Source organism: Lagenorhynchus albirostris, chromosome 2 (genome assembly GCF_949774975.1).
Source record: "Lagenorhynchus albirostris chromosome 2, mLagAlb1.1, whole genome shotgun sequence".
NCBI classification, from domain to species: Eukaryota; Metazoa; Chordata; class Mammalia; order Artiodactyla; family Delphinidae; genus Lagenorhynchus; species Lagenorhynchus albirostris.
This window is the reverse complement of record NC_083096.1, coordinates 110,365,052-110,385,771: the sequence shown is the minus strand read 5'-3', so window position 1 is coordinate 110,385,771 and position 20,720 is coordinate 110,365,052. Positions and strand designations below refer to the sequence as shown.

Here is a 20,720-nt window from a genome sequence, read left to right as displayed (position 1 = left end):
ATTGGGTTGTTTGGTTTTTTGTTATTGAGCTGCATGAGTTGCTTGTAAATTTTGGAAATTAGTCCTTTGTCAGTTGCTTCATTTGCAAATATTTTCTCCCATTCTGAGGGTTGTGTTTTGGTCTTGTTTATGGTTTCCTTTGCTGTGCAAAAGCTTTTAAGTTTCATTAGGTCCCATTTGTTTATTTTTGTTTTTATTTCCATTTCTCTAGGAAGTGGGTCAAAAAGGATCTTGCTGTGATTTATGTCATAGAGTATCCTGCCTATGTTTTCCTCTAAGAGTTTGATAGTTTCTGGCCTTACATTTAGGTCTTTAATCCATTTTGAGCTTATTTTTGTGTATGGTGTTAGGGAGTGATCTAATCTCATACTTTTACATGTACCTGTCCAGTTTTCCCAGCACCACTTATTGAAGAGGCTCTCCTTTCTCCACTGTACATTCCTGCCTCCTTTATCAAAGATAAGGTGACCATATGTGCGTGGGTTTATCTCTGCGCTTTCTATCCTGTTCCATTGATCTATCTTTCTGTTTTTGTGCCAGTACCATACTGTCTTGATTACTGTGGCTTTGTAGTACAGTCTGAAGTCAGGGAGGCTGATTCCTCCAGCTCTGTTTTTCGTTCTCAAGATTGCTTTGGCTATTCGTGGTCTTTTGTGTTTCCATACAAATTTTGAAATTTTTTGTTCTAGTTCTGTGAAAAAATGCCAGTGGTAGTTTGATAGGGATTGCATTGAATCTGTAGATTGCTTTGGGTAGTAGAGACATTTTCACAATGTTGATTCTTCCAATCCAAGAACATGGTATATCTCTCCATCTATCTGTATCATCTGTAATTTCTTTCATCAGTGTCTTATAATTTTCTGCATACAGGTCTTTTGTCTCCTTAGGTGGGTTTATTCCTAGATATTTTATTCTTTTTGTTGCAATGGTAAATGGGAGTGTTTTCTTGATTTCACTTTCAGATTTTTCATCATTAGTGTATAGGAATGCCAGAGATTTCTGTGCATTAATTTTGTAACCTGGTACTTTACCAAATTCATTGATTAGCTCTAGTAGTTTTCTGGTAGCATCTTTAGGATTCTCTATGTATAGTATCATATCATCTGCGAACAGTGACAGCTTTACTTCTTCTTTTCCGATTTGGATTCCTTTTATTTCCTTTTCTTCTCTGATTGCTTTGGCTAAAACTTCCAAAACGATGTTGAATAAGAGTGGTGAGAGTGGGCAAGCTTGTCTTGTTCCTGATCTTAGTGGAAATGCTTTCAGTTTTTCACCATTGAGGATGACGTTGGCTGTGGGTTTGTCATGTATGGCCTTTATCATGTTGAGGAAAGTTCCCTCTATGCCTACCTTCTGCAGGTTTTTATCATAAATGGGTGTTGAATTTTGTCAAAAGCTTTCTCTGCACCTATCGAGATGATCATGTGGTTTTTCTCCTTAAATTTGTTAATATGGTTTATCACACTGATTGATTTGCATATATTGAAGAATCCTTGCATTGCTGGAATAAACCCCACTTGATCATGGTGTATGATCCTTTTAATGTGCTGTTGGATTCTGTTTGCTAGTATTTTGTTGAGGATTTTTGCATCTATGTTCATCAGTGATATTGGCCTGTAGTTTTCTTTCTTTGTGACATCCTTGTCTGGTTTTGGTATCAAGGTGATGGTGTCCTCGTAGTGTTCCTCTCTCTGCTATATTTTGGAAGAGTTTGAGGAGGACAGGTGTTAGCTTTTCTCTAAATGTTTGATAGAATTCGCCTGGGAAGCCATCTGGTCCTGGGCTTTGGTTTGTTGGAAGATTTTTAATCACAGTTTCAAATTCAGTGCTTGTGATTTGTCCGTTCATATTTTCTATTTCTTCCTGATTCAGTCTTGGCAGGTTGTGCATTTCTAAGAATTCGTCCATTTCTTCCAGGTTGTCATTTTATTGGCATAGAGTTGCTTGCAGTAATCTCTCATGATCTTTTGAATTTCTGCAGTGTCAGTTGTTACTTCTTCTTTTTCATTTCTAATTCTATTGATTTGAGTCGTCTCCTTTTTTTTCTTGATGAGTCTGGCCAATGGTTTATCTGTTTTGTTTATCTTCTCAAAGAACCAGCTTTTAGTTTTATTGATCTTTGCTATTGTTTCCTTCACTTCTTTTTCATTTATTTCTGATCTGATTTTTTTCCTTCTGCTAACTTTGGGGGTTTTTTTGTTCTTCTTTCTCTAATTGCTTTAGTTGCAAGGTTAGGTTGTTTATTCGAGATGTTTCCTGTTTCTTAAGGTGGGTTTGTATTGCTATAAACTTCCCTCTTAGAACTGTTTTTGCTGCATCCCATAGGTTTTGGGTCGTCATGTCTCCATTGTCACTTGTTTCTAGGTATTTTTTTTATTTCCTCTTTGATTTCTTCAGTGATCACTTCGTTATTAAGTAGTGTATTGTTTAGCCTCCATGTATTTGTATTTTTTTTACAGATCTTTTCCTGTAATTGATGTCTAGTCTCATGGTGTTGTGGTTGGAAAAGATACTTGATACAATTTCAATTTTCTTAAATTTACCAAGGCTTGATTTGTGACCCAAGATATGATCTATCCTGGAGAATGTTCCATGAGCACTTGAGTAAAATGTGTATTCTGTTGTTTTTAAATGGAGTGTCCTATATATATCAATTAAGTCTGCCTTGTTTAATGTATCATTTAAAGCTTGTGTTTCCTTATTTATTTTCATTTTGGATGATCTGTCCATTGGTGAATGTGGGGTGTTAAAGTCCCCTACTATGAATGTGTTACTGTCGATTACCCCTTTTATGGCTGTTAGTATTTGCCTTATGTATTGAGGTGCTCCTATGTTGGGTGCATAAATATTTACAATTGTTATATCTTCTTTTTGGATTGATGTTGGTGTGTTTAATGTTGTCCCAGAGGTCTCTGAGACTGTCCTCAGTTCTTTTCATTCTTTTTTCTTTATTCTGCTCTGCAGTAGTTATTTCCACTATTTTATCTTCCAGGTCACTTATCCGTTCTTCTGCCTCAGTTATTCTGCTATTGATCCCATCTAGAGTATTTTTCATTTCACTTATTGTGTTGTTTATCATTGTTTGTTTCATCTTTAGTTCTTCTAGGTCCTTGTTAAATGTTTCTTGCATTTTGTGTATTCTAATTCCAAGATTTTGGATCATCTTTACTTTCATATTCTGAATTCTTTTTCAGGTAGACTGCCTATTTCCTCTTCATTTGTTAGGTCTGGTGGGTTTTTTTTTTGTTTGTTTTGTTTTTTTTGCGGTACGTGGGCCTCTCACTGTTGTGGCCTCTCCCATCGCGGAGCACAGGCTCCGACGCGCAGGCTCAGCGGCCATGGCTCACGGGCCTAGCCGCTGCGCAGCATGTGGGATCTTCCCGGACTGGGGCACGAACCCGTGTCCCCTGCATCAGCAGGCGGACTCTCAACCACTGCGCCACCAGGGAAACCCTGGTGGGTTTTTATCTTGCTCCTTCATCTGCTGTGTGTTTTTCTGTCTTCTCATTTTGCTTATCTTACTGTGTTTGGGGTCTCCTTTTTGCTTTCATTTATTTCTGATCTGTTCTTTATGATTTCTTTCCTTCTGTTAACTTTAAGGTTTTTTTGTTCTTCTTTCCCTAATTGCTTTAGGTGTAAGGTTAAGTTGTTTATTTGAGATGTTTCTTGTTTCTTGACGTAGGAGTGTATTGCTATAAACTTCCCTCTTGAAACTGTTTTTGCTGCATCCTATAGGTTTTTGGTCATTGTGTTTTCATTGTCATTTGTTTCTAGAAATTGTTTGATTTCCTCTTTGATTTCCTCAGTGATCTCTTGGTTATTTAGTAGTGTATTGTTTAGCCTCCATGTGTTTGTATTTTTTACAGATTTTTTATCCTGCAATTGATATCTAGTCTCATAGCGTTGTGGCCGGAAATGATACTTGATATGATTTCAATATTCTTAAATTTTCCAACGCTTAATTTGTGACCCAAGATATGATCTATCCTGGAGAATATTCCATTAGCATAAGAGTAGAAACTGTATTCTGTTGCTTTTGGATGGAATATCCTATAAATATCAATTAAGTTCAACTTGTTTAATGTATCATTTAAAGATTGTTTTTCCTTATTCATTTTCATTTTGGATGATCTGTCCATTGGCGAAAGTGGGGTATTAAAGTCCCCTACTATGATTGTGTTACTGTCAATTTCCCTTTTATGGCTCTCAGCATTTGCCTTATGTATTGAGGTGCTCCTATGTTGGGTACATAAATATTTACAATTGTTATATCTTGTTCTTGGATTGATCCCTTGGTCATTATGTAGTGTCGTTCTTTGTCTCTTACAATAGTCTTTATTCTAAAGTCTATTTTGTCTGATATGAGTATTGCTACTCCAGCTTTCTTTTGATTTCCATTTACATGGAATATTTTTTTCCATCCCCTTACTTTCAGTCTGTATGTGTCCCTAGGTCTGAAGTGGGTCTCTTATAGACAGCAGATATATGGGTCTTGTTTTTGTACCCATTCAGCCAGTCTGTGCGTATTGGTTGGAGCATTTAATCCATTTACTTTCAGATAGTTATCCATATGTATGTTCCTATTACCATTTTCTTAATTGTTTTGGGTTTTTATGGTGGGTCTTTTCCTTTTCTTGTGTTTCCTACCTAGAAAAGTTCCTTTAGCCTTTGTTGTAAAGCTGGTTTGGTGGTGCTGAATTCTCTTAGCTTTTGCTTGTCTGTAAAGGTTTTAATTTCTCTGTCAAATCTGAATGAGATCCTTGCTGGGTAGAGTAATATTGGTTGTAGGATTTTCCCTTTAAATATGTCCTGGCACTCCCTTCTGGCTTGCAGATTTTCTGCTGAAAGATCAGCTGTTAACCTTAAGGGGATTCCCTTGTATGTTATTTGTTTTTTTCCCTTGGTACTTTTAACATTTTTTCTTTGTATTTAATTTTTGGTAGTTTGATTAATATGTGTCTTGGCATATTTCTCCTTGGATTTATCCTGTATGGGACTCTCTGCACTTCCTGGACTTGATTGACTATTTCTTTTCCCATATTAGGGAAGTTTTCAACTATAATCTCTTCAAATATTTTCTCATCCCTTTCTTTTTCTCTACTTCTTCTGGGACCCTATAATTCGAATGTTGGTGCATTTAATATTGTCCCAGAGGTCTCTGAGACTGTCCTCAAGTCTTTTCATTCTTTTTTCTATATTCTGCTCTGCTGTAGTTATGTCCACTATTTTATCTTCCAGGTCACTTATCCGTTCTTCTGCCTCAGTTATTCTGCTATTGATTCCTTCTAGAGAACTTTTCATTTCATTTATTGTGTTGTTCATCATTGTTTGTTTGCTCTTTAGTTCTTCTAGGTCCTTGTTAAATGTTTCTTGTATTTTCTCCATTCTATTTCCAAGATTTTGGATCATCTTTACTATCATTACTCTGAATTATTTTTCAGGTAGATGCCTATTTCCTCTTCATTTGTTAGGTCTGGTGGGTTTTTACCTTGCTCCTTCATCTGCTGTGTGTTTCTCTGTCTTCTCATTTTGTTTAACTTACTGTGTTTGGGGTCTCCTTTTCTCAGGCTGCAGGTTCGTATTGCCCATTGTTTTTGGTGTCTGCCCCTAGTGGCTAAGGTTGGTTCTGTGGGTTTTGTAGGCTTCTTGGTGCAGGGGACTGGTGCCTGTGCTCTGGTGGATGAGGTTGGATATTGTCTTTCTGGTGGGCAGGATGGCATCCTGTGGTGTGTTTTGTGGTGTCTGTGACCTTATTATGATTTTAGGCAGCCTCTCTGCTAATGGGTGGGGTTGTGTTCCTGTTTTGCTAGTTGTTTGGCATAGAGTTCCAGCACTGTAGCTTGTTGGTCATTGAGTGGAGCTGGGCCTTAGCATTGAGATGGAGATCTCTGGGATAGATTTTGCCATTTGATATTATGTGGAGCCGGGAGGTCTCTGGTGGACCAGTGTTCTGAACTCAGCTCTCCCACTTCAAAGGCACAGGCCTGACACCCGGCCAGAGCCCCAAGGCCCTGTCAGCCACATTGGCTCAGAAGAAAAGGGAGAAAAAAAGAAAGAAAGAAAGAAAAACATGAAATAAAGCTTTTAAAAATTATTTTAAAAAAATTTTAATAATAAAAAAAGGAAAGAAGAGAGCAAATAAACCAGAAAACAAATCTACCAATGATAACAAGCACTAAAAACTATATGAAAAAAAAACAAAAAAACAAAGAAAAACAGATAGACAGAACCCTAGGATTAATGGTAAAAGCAAAGCTATACAGACAAAATCACACAAAGAAGCATACACATACACACTCACAAAAAGAGAAAAAGGAAAAAATATATATATATATTTTAAAAAAGGAGAAAGAGAGCAACCAAATCAATTAACAAACCTACTGATGATAATAAACTCTAAATACTAAACTACGATAAACATAAAACCAGAAACAAAATTAGATGCAGAAAGCAAACCCCAACTCTACAGTAGCTCCCAAAGTCTACCACCTCAATTTTGGGATGATTTGTTGTCTATTCAGGTATCCAGAGATGCAGGATACACCAAGTTGATTGTGGAGATTTAATCCGTTGCTCCTGAGACTGCTGGGGGAAATTTCCCTTTCTCTTCTTTGTTCGCACAGCTCCCGGGGTTCAGCTTTGGATTTGGCCACGCCTCTGCATGTAGGTCGCCTGAGGCCATCTGTTCCCCACCCAGACAGGACAGAGTTAAAGTAGTAGCTGATTCAGGGGCTCCAGCTCACTCAGGCCGGGGTAAGGGAGAGGTACGGAACGTGGGGCGAGCCTGCAGCGGCAGAGGCCGGTGTGACGTTGCAAGTGCCTGAGTCCGTGCCGTGTGTTCTCCTGGGGAAGTTGTCCCTGTATCACAGGACATTGGCAGTGGAGGGCTGCACAGGCTCCTGGGACGGGAAGTGTGGATAGTGACCTGTGCTTGCACACAGGCTTTTTGGTGGCTGCAGCAGCAGCCTTAGCGTTTCAGGCCCGTCTCTGACGTCCGCGCTGATAGCCGTGGCTCGCACCCGTCTCTGGAGCTCGTTTGGGTGGTGCTCTGAATACCCTCTCCTTGCACACCCCTAAATGTCTCTTCCCTCTTAGGCAAGTCCAGACTTGCTCTCGGACTCCTCCCAGCTAGCTGTGGTGCACTAGCCCCCTTCAGGCTGTGTTCACGCAGCCAACCCCAGTCCTCTCCCTGGGATCCGACCTCCGAAGCCCGAGCCTCAGCTCCCAGCCCCCACCCGCCCCGGCAGGTGAGCAGACAAGCCTCTTGGGCTGGTGAGTGCTGGTCGGCACTGATCCTCTGCGTGGGAATCTCTCCGCTTTGCCCTCTGCACCCTTGTTGCTGTGCATTCCTCTGTGGCTCTGAAGTTTCACCCCAACACCCCCCATATCCACTTGTGAAGGGGCTTCCTAGTGTGTGGAAACTTTTCCTCCTTCACAGCTCCCTCCCAGAGGTGCAGGTCCTGTCCCTATTCTTTTGTCTCTGGTTTTTCTTTCTTTTGCCCTACCCAGGTACATGGGGAGTTTCTTGCCTTTTGGGAAGTCTGAGATCTTCTGCCAGTGTTCAGTAGGTGTTCGGTAGGAGGTGTTCCACATGTAGATGTATTTCTGATGTATTTGTGGGGAGGAAGTTGATCTCCACGTCTTACTCCTCCGCCATCTTGAAGGTCTCCCCCATTCTGCCCATTTTTTTAAATTGAGTTCTTTTTTGCTACTGAGCTGCATGAACTGTTGGTAAATTTTGGAATTAATTGATTGTGAGTTGCGTCATTTGCAAATATTTTCTCCCATTCTGTGGGTTGTCTTTTTTCTGTTTATGGTTTCCTTTACTGTGCAAATGCTTTTGAGTTTAATTAGGTCCCGTTTTTGTTTTGTTTTTTTAATTTCCATTACTCTAGGAGACAGCTCGAAAAAGATATTGCTGCAATTTATGCCAAAGAATATTCTGCCTATGTTTTCCTCTAAGATTTTTGTAGTGTCTGGTTCTACTTTTAGGTCTTTAATCCATTTTGAGTTTGTTTTTGTGTATGGTGTTAACCTAAAACAAATATAGATCAATGGAACAGGATAGAAAACCCAGAAATAAATCCACACACCTATGGTCAATTAGTCTATAACAAAGGAGGCAAGACTATACAATGGAGGAAAGACAGTCTCATCAATAAATGGTGGGAAAAGTGGACAGCTACAAGTAAAAAAATGAAATTAGAACATTCTTTAACACTATACACAAAAATAAACTCTGTGTCTTCATTCTACCCTCCCCAATATGTCTGCCACATTGCCCCCAAAGTAATGTGCAAAACCAAAATAGCTCTTAAACTATTTTAAAAATAAAGACTAATGCCACAAAGGCAGAGACTATGACTCTACATCACTTTTTCCAGGCACCAAGGACAAAAGGACCAAAATATGTGTCAAATGAATGAGTGCCAGGCCTGCCACCCTGAGGCCCTTGCTTCCACTTCCCTATCTCTTACTGTACCGTCTCACATCTAATCAGTCAAGGACTTTCAGTTTTCCCAAAAGTACACACTGTTTTATGTCTTTGGGTCTTTATCAGGAACACCATACCCCTTTCATCCTTCTCCATTTCTAATCCTACCATATTCAGCCTCCCTTTTCTGCCTTCTGACCATATGCCCCCCTTTCAAAATCCTACCCCTACTGCCTTTCCTGACTGTCTCCCCCACTCTCAAGCAGAATAGAGCACTCTTTCTTTTGTGTCCAACTCTCCACTCTTCATACAGAATCTAACTTCCAAATGCATTTACTTCTTTACATATCTGACATACACCTCCCTAACACCCCTCAACTGTACAGTGAGTTCTTTGGAGACAGGACTGCATCCTGGGAAGAGAAAAAAAGAGGAGTGAGGGAAGGATGAAGTAATGAATATTTGAACACACATACACATACAGAAACTCTTCCACTCCCTTTCCTTACCCTCTTGCAACCAGTTACCAAATCCTGTCAATTCTAAATATCTCAAAAAGTCCTCCACCTGTCTCTATCCTTAGTTCATGTCCCCAGCATCACTCACTTGGATTCCTACATAACCCTTTGCAAATAGAGCCACTGTGAACCATTGTGTAGGTTGTGCTCTGCTTGAAAGCACCCAGCCTCGTCAGGGGCAAGGAGAGTAGGGGTGAAATACAGTCCAAACTCAACTCCCAAGACTAAAGTCGAGGGGGCACTATTTGATCATTTCTCTGCCCAGAGGGAACACATTTTTCTAATTCACAAGTTGTTTTTCTAATTCACACAACATATGTGCTAGCAACGCAGCCCTGTTTCAACCATTCTTCACCATAGAGCCAGAGTCTTTCTAAAGTACCAATCGGATGCTTTTACTGTCCTATTTAAAACCTTCTAACGACTCTCCTTTGTACTCAGTGTGAAGTTCAAGCCCCATTATATGATTGATAATGTCTTTCATGTTCCACCTCTGGTTTACCACTCCAGTCACAGTTCTCACACCTCACACTGTACTTGTATATACTGAGCTCCATCCACCTTCTCTGTATCCCCAGGCTACATCTCCATCCCCCTCTCCATCACCCATCCACTTCTACATTCTGCTGTCACATGAATGACTCATGCTCATCTGATGAGTCTTAGAATAGATATCACTCCCCTGGGAAGCATTCCCTAACTTCTCCAATCCCCCTTCTGACTGGGTTAAATTCATCTCACATCATCTCATTCTCGCCCCCGGGATAACACTTAACGTTTTATGTCTTAATTGACAATTTACTTTTCCCTTATTTCTTTCCAGATGGTGATCATTTTGAGGGCAGAAAACAATCTCTTATTAACATTATATCCTCTATACCTATCACTATGCTCAGAAAATATTTGTTAAAGGAAAGCATGGAATCTGTCTTATCCAGAGTATCAGTTGTAATGAATCAATCCCAGAGCTGACAAAAGTACAATAAGAGAAACCAGTAACCACCTTACTCTATAAGTTTACACTATAGGAAGACAATGTTATACCTCTGGACAGTAATGCTAAGTCACCCCATCTAATAAAAGTATCTTGAATTATATCCTCATTGTTAATGGAATAACAAACTTTGGCTTAACATTTTCTCTTAATGAATCTCCCAACTAGCCTTCATCTTCTATTTAGGTTCATTCAAATTGTTGATATAAATATAGTTCTGCCTAATACCTTCCTCCAACCCCAGCTGCTTCTATGACCCTGTTTACACGTGACCAGGATTTTACTTTAGTCCTTCAAATTAATTTCAAATATTTTAAGGCCCAGACTCATTCAAAAGTAGCAAAAAACGTATTTCACACTTGAGAAATGCAGCCCCTCTCCACTCTCCTATATCAGCTGGCCGCCCTTCCCATACTCCTACATAAACAGCAACACTGACCCACCCAGCTGCCTGAGGTCAAATGCAGAAGTCATTCTTTCTTTGAAATGCTGTTTCTTATACCTGATTTTTCATCACTGGCTCTTTCTTTGCACATCTCTGTTTAAATATCTCTTTGGCTAGGCCATCTCTCTCAACCCAGTCTTAAGCAGCAACTCAGTCACCATCCTATCTTTCATTTTAAAATTCTCTGTATAGCTTTTACTTATTTTCTTCATTTTTGTACCAAATCTTTTTTTTAACATCTTTATTGGAGTATAATTGCTTTACAATGTTGTGTTAGTTTCTGCTGTACAACAAATTGAATCAGCTATATGTATACACATATCCCCTTATCCCTTCCCTATTGAGTCTCCCTCCCACCCTCCCTATCCCATCCCTGTAAATCGTCACAAAGCATGGAGCTGATCTGCCTGTGCTATGCAGCAGCTTCCCACTAGCCATCCATTTTACATTTGGTAGTGCATATATGTCAGTGCTACTCTGTCACTTCATCCCAGCTTCCCCTACCCCCGCCCCGTGTCCTCAAGTCCATTCTCTACATCTGTGTCTTTATTCCTGCCCTGCCACTAGGTTCATCAGTGCTTATTTTTTAGATTCCACATATATGTGTTAGCACACGGTATTTGTTTTTCTCTTTCTGACTTACTTCACTCCGTATGACATACTCTAGGTCCTACCACCTCACTACAAATAACTCAATTTTGTTCCTTTTTATGGCTGAGTAATATTCCATTGTATATATGTGCCACATCTTCTTTATCCATTCATCTGTTGATGGGCACTTAGGTTGCTTCCATGTCCTCGCTATTGTAAATAGTGCTGCAATGAACACTGGGGTGCATGACTCTTTTATGAATTATGGTTTTCTCAGGGTATATGCCCAGTAGTGGGATTGTTGGGTCATATGGTAGTTCTATTTTTAGTTTTTTAAGGAACCTCCATACTGTTCTCCATAGTGGCTGTATCAATTTACATTCCCACCAACAGTGCAGGAGGGTCCCCTTTTCTCCACACCCTCTCCAGCATTTATTGTTTCTAGATTTTTTTTTTGATGTGTTCACTTACTTTAATAACACTACATTTACCATGTTATCATCATGGAATGTAAACTCAGGTTAGACAAGAGAATTTCACAAGTACAACAAAGCATTCTGTAGTATACCAAAGTTTGTATAACGTCTGACCAAACCAGCTTGCTCATAAATCACTTCCATTATAGGCAATTTATTTAGTTAAACATTTATGATTCTTATAGAGAAAATAAACATACTGCACACATTTAAAAAGTGTTTTTCGTTTACCCTTGCATTAGCACTTAAAATTCATATTTCTATTTCAAAATGACACAAAATTATTCTAATATAACAGCAGCAAAATATAATTCTGCAATTACAAACGAGCTAAATGGGGATCTACAGTTAAGTTATTCTCATGTTTACAACTATGATTCTGAAATAAATACTACTTCAAAGCAGCTCTCTTACTAGCTTTTTAGGTTTGGCTTAAAAACACACATATAGTTGCCAGGAGGTTTATAATGTTGTATTCTGTGCACTGTTTTGAAAGGGTTCCTCTAGAGCCAACCAGCCCTTAAAACAGTACTCAGTCCACAAGGCAGTCAGAAAGAGTTAAATTAACTGGGGTAAATAGGATTCCTATATTACATCAAAAGCATATGATATTCTGCAGCAACTGGGAGCATTATCAGGATTGGCATGTTGTCCTCTTTAAAACTAATTTCATCAGAAGAGTTTAAGAAGGTGGACATTGTACCACTATCAAGAGCATTTAAAAATGACATGTTTTTGTGCTAATCTGCCTCCCCTGAATGACCTAGCTAGTGAACTAGTCACCAGTAACCTGGTCACCAGGCAAATCAAGCCTGCAAGAAAGGAAGCCAGTATTCAAATTACCATGTTATTGTCCGACCCAAAGAATTTATTTTCAACATAAACATATAACCTCAATATGAGATGTCTAACTAAAGCAAGCACCACCAATGAGACCAAGACAACGTCTCCTCTTCTAAGGTTTAGGTTTTGCCCAGAATTCTCGATACATGGAATCGCCCATACCAAGAGTCATTGTTCCCACAACAAAGCCTTGGGCTGCCATGCACATGTGGATCAGGTGAACAGACATTTTAGTATTTCCCCTGCTCTTCAATTTATATAATCTATATGCAACGATTGTTGCAAAACCTGCCATTCCAGTGGGGACAAATGATGCCTCTCTAGCTTTTTGGATAAGTTTAGATCCGTGATCTTCATCATATGAAGAAAGAGAATCATCTGTGTCGCCTGACATAGTGATTGAAGGATCTTCAGACAACTACAAGACGTCGCAGGTTCCAACCGGCTTCTGCTTTTCGAGATTTTTTGATGATGGCCATTTTGATTGGTGTGAGGTGATACCTCATTACGGTTTTGATTTGCATTTCTCTAATGATTAGTGATGTTGAGCATCTTTTCATGTATTTGTTTGGCCATCTGTATGTCTTCTTTGGAGAAATGTCTATTTAGATCTTCTGCCCATTTTCGGATTGGGTTGTTTGGTTTTTTTTGATAAAGAGCTGCATGGGCTGCTTTACAAAGGAGGCAAGAACATACAATGGAGAAAAGACAGCCTCTTCAATAAGTGGTGCTGGGAAAACTGGGCAGCTACATGTAAAAGAATGAAATTAGGACATTCCCTAACACCATACACAAAAATAAACTCAAAATGGATTAAAGACCTAAATGTAAGGCCAGACACTATAAAACTCTGAGAGGAAAACATAGGCAGAACACTTTATGACATAAATCACAGCAAGATCCTTTCTGACCCACCTCATAGAGTAATGGAAATAAAAATAAAAATAAACAAATGGACGTAATGAAACTTAAAAGCTTTTATACAGCCAAGGAAACCATAATCAAGATGAAAAGACAACCCTCAAAATGGGAGAAAATATTTGCAAATGAAGCAACTGACAAAGGATTAATCTCTGTATAGCTTTTAACACTAAGTGATACATATTAATTTTCAATGGAATATTACAATGTTTATTGTTTATCTTCCCAGCTGGAATATAAATTCCATGAGACCAGTGACCTAATGGTTTTCCTCACTTTATTAACTAGAAGCGGACTTGGCACACAGGAAATTCTCAATAATTAACTGTTGAATGAATGAAGAGATAAGGGAAGAATGAACTGGTTATTTTATCAATATCCTTTTGTATGAGGATTTAGAATCAGGCCAAGGAGGGTTATTTAAAGTATTTATGTTACATAATATCTTATTTATATCTTTTCTGGCTCCTCTTTAGAGCTTAGTACATGAAAACCTTGGCTTCTGTCATTTGTTAGAAGAATTTTCACAACACACCCATGCAATCAGGACCAATATTCAGAAAAGAACATTACTATCATCCCCAGGGACCCCTTTCTGTTCTCCTCCAGTCATTATCTCCCCAAAAGTTAAACATTATCTTGATTTCTAACAGCATAAATTGTTTTTACCTGTTTATGTACTTTATATAGGTGGAATAATATAATACATATTTTTTTGTGATTGACTTCTTTTAGTGAAATATCTTTGTGAGAACCCTCTATATTGTTGTGTGTAGTTGTATTTTGTTGATTCCTTAGAGTATAATAAGAGCTTTTAAGTTCAACACTCTATCATTAACATATTGAAATATCAGTTCATTTTTATGATCATATTTTCATGTAATAAAATTTATACAAGGAAATCTAGAATCTTTCCAATTTTTCACTCTTTTAAAATAATGTTCTTTATGATTAACACGCCTATAGAAAAATCTTAATTTACATCTTTAGTTGGTTAGGAAGAATTTCTAAAAGAAAATTTTCAGAGACCAAAAGAAAAAACATTTTCCCTTTTTTGATTAACATTGGCAATTTATTCATAAGAAAGTATTAGCAACTCTTTTTATTATCAACTATATATGACAGTATTTGCCTCCCTAAGCTATCACCAAAAGTAGATATTACTGTCCTTTTAAAATTTTTGTCAACCTGACAAAAAAGTATGTCATTAACTCATTTTCTCGAGTACCTTTTTCTTATTGATTAATTGAGTAAAAGTTAATTCTTGGTCTATTCAGGTTTCCTATGACTGATTCTATTGTGATAATTTGTATTTTCCTAGAAAATTGTCTGTTTCACTGAGTTATTTTAATGGGTATGTAGTGGTATTTTGTCATTTTAATTTGCATTCTCCAAATGACTAATTCATTTACATTTTAAAATGGATTAGCAATATTTTAAGATTCTGCTCTGAATCTGACATTAGTTCTTGATATTGGTTTAGGCCTTGCATACATAATTAGAAAGGTTTTAAGTGCTTGCATATATATGAAATACATTCTGTAATCAAACTATATATTTTTAATTTTCATGCAGAAATTAGAAAATTAATTGTGTATTACAGAGCCATCTGGTTGCAAAATGTGTCCCTTTCATTGCCCTTTTGATTTAGCTCATCCAAAGGACCATAAAAGCATTTGTGGCCACAGCTTTCAAAACTGTGACCTCCACTGAAAAGTAAGACCTTATAACAGAAAAGTAGGAAAAGGAATGAGCTGTCAGTAAATGTCACTAAAGGAGGCTAACTGGTGAGATAAATAAAAAATAAGGAAGGCTTTAGGGTGTGGATCTGGGAAATGAAAGGGTATGTAATTTCATAGTTAAATTATTAGAATATTTTACTAAGGCCAAGAAAAGAAAAAGTATGTTACAAATAGTATTGTTGCTATTAAAATTAGTCTTTAAAAGTCCAGATTTATTTACAGAATAACACTGAACATAAAGGCAGGATTCTATTCAGTAAAATAAGGGATAAGATATTAAAAATCTTTTTATTGCATTTTCCATTAAAAAAGGAGATAAAATGAGTTTCAACAAGATATATATAAAAATGAGACTTCTTAAATACTTGAGTGTATTACTTAAAGATCTTATGAAGAGTTTTCTTGGATTATGATTTAATAATTATGTCAGAAATAATTTAAATGTGATACAAGCTGTAAGTAGAGGATGAAGTAAATTTTAGAAGAGATTTTCAAGTACAAATTTTGGTTTTTCAGGTGAAAAATGATCTTAAAATTATTTTTGTTTACAATAAGTGCTACTGGCAAAGTTGCTTTTCATAAGAGTTTTATGGGCAAATAAATATCTATGAATCAATAAATTAATTAATAAGAACCACTAATCCCTTAATTCATTCAGTGAACATTTAATTATTTGTACTCAATTTGTAATCAGAAGATATGGATCTAAATATTAGCATCATTTTTATTAACTACATGCCAGTTTTTTTCTGTAAATTTGTAAGATATGGAGAAAAATACTCCAGGGTATTTTGAAGATCTACATATGGATAATATATGTAAATTTCCTAGCGTAGGGCCCAGCAAATAGTTAATACTCAACACTCTAAGTTGTCCTTCCCAGTTTTTTTTTTTTTTTTTTTTCTGTACGCGGGTCTCTCACCGTTGCGGCCTCTCCCACTGTGGAGCACAGGCTCCGGACGCACAGGCCCAACGGCCACGGCCCACGGGCCCAGCCGCTCCGCGGCACGCGGGATCCCCCCGGACCGGGGCACGAACCCGCGCCCCCTGCATCCGCAGGCAGACTCCCAACCACTGCGCTCCCAGGGAAGCCCTGTCCTTCCCAGTTTTAACTGTAAAATTATGCTATTAATTTATATCTACCAGAGTTGTCATGGGGAATAAAAGTGAGGTACCTACTGTAATGCATAAGCACCTATCAAAATGCGTGGCACACAGTAGAAGCTCAATCATTCTGTTCTCTCCTGATTTCCTATCATTTCATTTTCATGTCAACAATATTTGCTAAGCATCTACTTATGTGCACTGGATCTTGAGCAATGAGGGTAAACAAGTCAAATGTGATCCCAGCCCTCACAGAATTTATAATCTGGTGTTGAGGGAAAGACAAATTAGTCATTTAATTACAATCAGATGGTAAGAAGAAAGCCTTCATTACCAAATCAGCTTTTAACTCTGCCAATGCAGTGTTAGGCACTGGGAATACAAAGGTTATACGTGCTTGCTTTAGTTTACTTTGAGAAATTAATTAGGAAAGCCTGTCTACAGCATGATCACAGGTGTCTCAATGAGGTCCTGAACACCCCTCAGTCCCATCTGTCATTTGGGTTCTATTGTTTCTGTGTAGTTTTTTTTTGTTTTGTTTTTTGGGTTTTTTTTTATGGTACGTGGGCCTCTCACTGTTGTGGCCTCTCCCGTTGCGGAGCACAGGCTCCGGACGCGCGGGCTCAGCGGCCGTGGCTCACGGGACCAGCCACTCCGCAGCATGTGGGATCTTCCCGGACCGGGGCACAAACCCGTGTCCCCTGCATCGGCAGGTGAACTCTCAACCACTGCGCCACCAGGGAAGCCCATTTCTGTGTAGTTTTTCTCCTTCTTGGCTCAGAAAGTGATTAATGTCTGTCAATGAGTATTTTGTTGTTGCAACATTCACATTCCTAAAATATGAGTGGTAAATTGTTGTTTACTACAGTTCAAGTGGAGGGTAGCATCAGTATTCTTGGCAACAGAATGTGGCCCAGTGAAGGGGAGATGCTAATAAACTCCTCACCTGGTTGCTGTCACAGAAAATCTCTTGCAGGTTCATGCAGGTTTAAAGCAGCTATTTACTTGAAGTGATTTTTAGAACACTGTGTTCAAGCTTACCTGCCTGTGCAAAGCTCCCCTATGGCTTACCTTGGACTCCCTCTTCCCCTCCTTCATTATCTACTTCCCATTGGTAAATTCATTTCTTCAGGTTCAATTCAATATGACAAATATTTATTAAGTGCTATTGTGTGCATATCCTCCGGAATCTAACATTTCAAATATTTCTTGTGTGGAAGCAAAGTTCTTAGCCCTCCATGAGGTAGGGAAACCTATAAAAGATGCTAAAAGAGAGACCATCAGCAGAGGTCCAGCAGTGCCAGTACACTCAACCAAGGAAGGTGTGTTAAGCTGACAAGAAAGGCCTGGCAGGGATGGACATGACTGAGTACTGAACAGTATAACACTTCTTTTGAGCTTATTCTACTTCATATCCTCAAAATAATAAGTATTAACATCTCATACATGAAACATCATGAAAGAACCTCTTGAGAACTGTATAAGACATAAACCAAGGAAATGCCTAAGTTCCCAGTGATTTAACACTTGGCCATGTTGTTATCACTCACTTTCCTTATGGAGCACCATTGCTCCCCTTGCCTCATTCCCTACTCTAACATGTAGCCTAAACGAGTGATTTAGGACCTTTCCTCCCTTGCCATGGCACCTAACACTGGACATGCCAGTCACAAAGTCCTAACACCCTGGCCACACAGATTGGTTCAGTGGGTGAGCACATGGCTTAAGCCAATGAAACCAGAGTCCCTTGCCATGTTTGTTTAAGCTGAGGTAGGTGATAATAAGCTCTTTTTTCTCAGGTGGTGAAGCTGGAAAGACATGAGCCTAGAATTGTCAGCAGCCAAGGTTCTTGATTTGTGGAGAAAGTCAGTCTGGAAGATGGATGCTAACATGATGACAGAAACAAAAGCAAGAAACAGAGTGTGATTCCTGCTCATCTTGCGGCTCCCTATATCAAACATTACCCCTATTTCTAATATGGTAATAAACTTGGCATGTGCAAGGAACTGAAACCAAGTGCATGAGGAGACAGTGAAGCAGATTAGTATATCTCAACAGTAATGAAATTTTGTGTATGTTAATATATCTCCATACTGGGTAAATATTAAAATCATCTGGAAGGTTTATAAAAACATCAGTATGGATTTTCACTTATAGTAATGTTGATTTGGCAATTCAAATCAACCTTCCCTCTTCTATTCAATATTCCTCTGGAGATTCTAGTAGTGCAATAACCTGAGAAAAGAAATAAAAGTCATTGAGACTAGAAAAGAAGTAAAAGTCTCCTTGTTTGCAAATGACATGATCATCTATGTGGAAAATCCAACCTCTTCTACAAAACAGCTATAAAACTAATATGTGATTTTAGCAAGGTTGCATTATACAATAACAATTTTCAAAAATATCAATCATACTTCTATACACTAGCAAAAAAATAGAAAAACTTTTAAAATGCCATTTATAACAATATCAAAATATGAAATGCAGAAATAATATAACAACTGTAAAAAAAACTTGTACACTGCAAACTACAAAACATGCTATGAGAAGTTAGAGAAGACCTAAATAAATAGAGCACTAAATCATATTTATGCCAGAAGACTCAACATTGCTAAGATGATACCTTTCCTAAAAATTACCAGTAAGTTTGACAAAATCTCACCAGGTTTTTTGGTAGAAAGTGAGAAGACAATCCTAAAACTTATGTGGAAATTGCAAGTAACTAGAGTAACCAATTTCTTTTTTCTGAAAAATAAGAAAGTTGGAGGACTCACATTGTCTGATTTCAAGACCTACTACAATATAAAACAACAGTAGACTGAAAACTATAAGACATTGATGAAATTGAAGAAGACACAAATAAATGGAAAAATATTCCATGCTAATGGACTGGAAGAATTAATATAGTTAAAATGTTCATACTACCCAAAGCAATTCAGTACAATCCCTATCAAAATTCCAGTGGCATTTTTTTTTACCAGAAATAGGAGGGGAAAGTTCTAAAATTTGTATGAACCACAAAAAGACCCCAAATAACCAAAGCAATCTTGAGAAAGAAGAACAAATCTGGAGACATAACATTTTCTGACTTCAAACTACATTCAAAGCTATAGTAATCAAAACAGTTTGGCATTGGCATAAAAACAGACACATAGATCAAAGCAATGAATAGAAGGACCCCAAATAAACCCATGGATATATGTTCAATTAATTTATGACAATGAGGCCAAGAATATAAAATGGGGAGAGGATAGTCTCTTCAATAAATGGTGTTGGGAAAACTGGACAGCCACATGCAAAAGAATGAAACTGGATGACTATCTTTCACCATACATAAAAATCAACACAAAATAAATTAAAGACTTAAATTAAGACCTGAAACTATAAAACCAGAATAAAATATAGGAAGTTCTTTAATATTGGTATTTGTAGTGATGTTTTGGATTTGACACCAAAAGCAAAGGCAGCAAAAGCAAAAATAAACAAGTGGAACTATGTCAAACCAAAAAGTCTCTGCAGAGAAAAGGAAACCATCAGCAAAATGAAAGGTCAAACTACTGAGTGGAAAAAAACAAACAAAAAAAACTACTGAGTGGGAGAAAATATTTGTAAATCATATATTTGATAAGGGGTTAACATCCAAAATATATAAATAAGCCATATAGATCAATAGAAAAAATTCAATTTAAAAACGAGTAGAGGAACTGAATAGACATTTTCAAAAGAAGACATACGAATGACCAACAGGTACGTGAAAAAGTGCTCAACATCACTAACTACCAGGGAAATGCAAATCAAAACCACAATAAGATAACATCCCATACCTGTTAGAATGCTATCATCAAAAAGACAAGGGATAAGAAGTGTTGGCAGTGATATGGATAAAAGGGAGCCCTTGTGAACTGTTGAGGGTGGTGCAGACACTATGGAACCAGTATGGAGTTTCCTCAAAAAATTAAATATAGAATTGTCATATGATCCAGCAATTCCACTTCTGGGTATTTATCCAAAGGAAATGAAAACATTAACTCAAAAAGATATATGTACCACCATGTTCACTGCAGCATTATTCATAATAACCAAGATATATAAACAACGTGTGTGTCAACAGATGAATGGATAAAGAAGATGTGGAAGGTATGTACAATGGATATTATTCAGTCATGAGAAAGGATGAAATGCTGTCATTTGTGACAACACAGATGGACCCTGAGGGCATTATGCTAAGTGAAATAAGCCAGCCAGAGAAAGACAAATACTGCATGGTATTACTTATATATGGAATCTAAATTTTTAAAAGTCAAAGTCATAGAAACAGAGAGTAGAAAAGTGGTTGCCAGGAGCTGGTGGGGGGGTGGGAAGTGTGGTAAATATGGAAAGGCAGGTAGAAGGGTACAAATTTTCAGCTATAAAATGAATAGGGTCTGAGGATCTAATATATAACATTATAAATATAATAAATAACACTGTTGTGTAATTGGAATTTGCTAAGAGTGTACAACATAAATTTCTCACACACAAAAAGATAAGTATATGAGGTAATGGATGTGTTAATTAACTAGATGAGGGGAATTCTTTCACAAAACATACATATTTTAAATCATCATGATATATCACAATTTTACAAAATCAGAAGCAAGCAACATAATCAC

At 37.7% G+C, this 20,720-nt stretch overlaps 1 protein-coding gene and 1 long non-coding RNA gene across 3 annotated transcripts in view; both read right to left on the bottom strand.

Annotated features, from left to right (window-relative positions):
- LOC132514653 (uncharacterized) overlaps positions 1-20,720 on the bottom strand; it is a 196,323-nt gene that overhangs the window by 82,099 nt on the left and 93,504 nt on the right. The gene's annotated exons all lie outside the window — the stretch shown is intronic.
- Positions 12,167-12,695, bottom strand: LOC132516095 (HIG1 domain family member 1A, mitochondrial-like). Its single transcript, XM_060142501.1, has one exon. The coding sequence runs from the start codon at positions 12,693-12,695 to the stop codon at positions 12,414-12,416; it is 282 nt and encodes a 93-aa protein (XP_059998484.1). The 3' UTR covers positions 12,167-12,413.

Bases quoted from the DNA above. Each gene is read 5' to 3' on its own strand.
- LOC132516095 (XM_060142501.1), bottom strand. From the start codon at position 12,695: ATGTCAGGCGACACAGATGATTCTCTTTCTTCATATGATGAAGATCAC.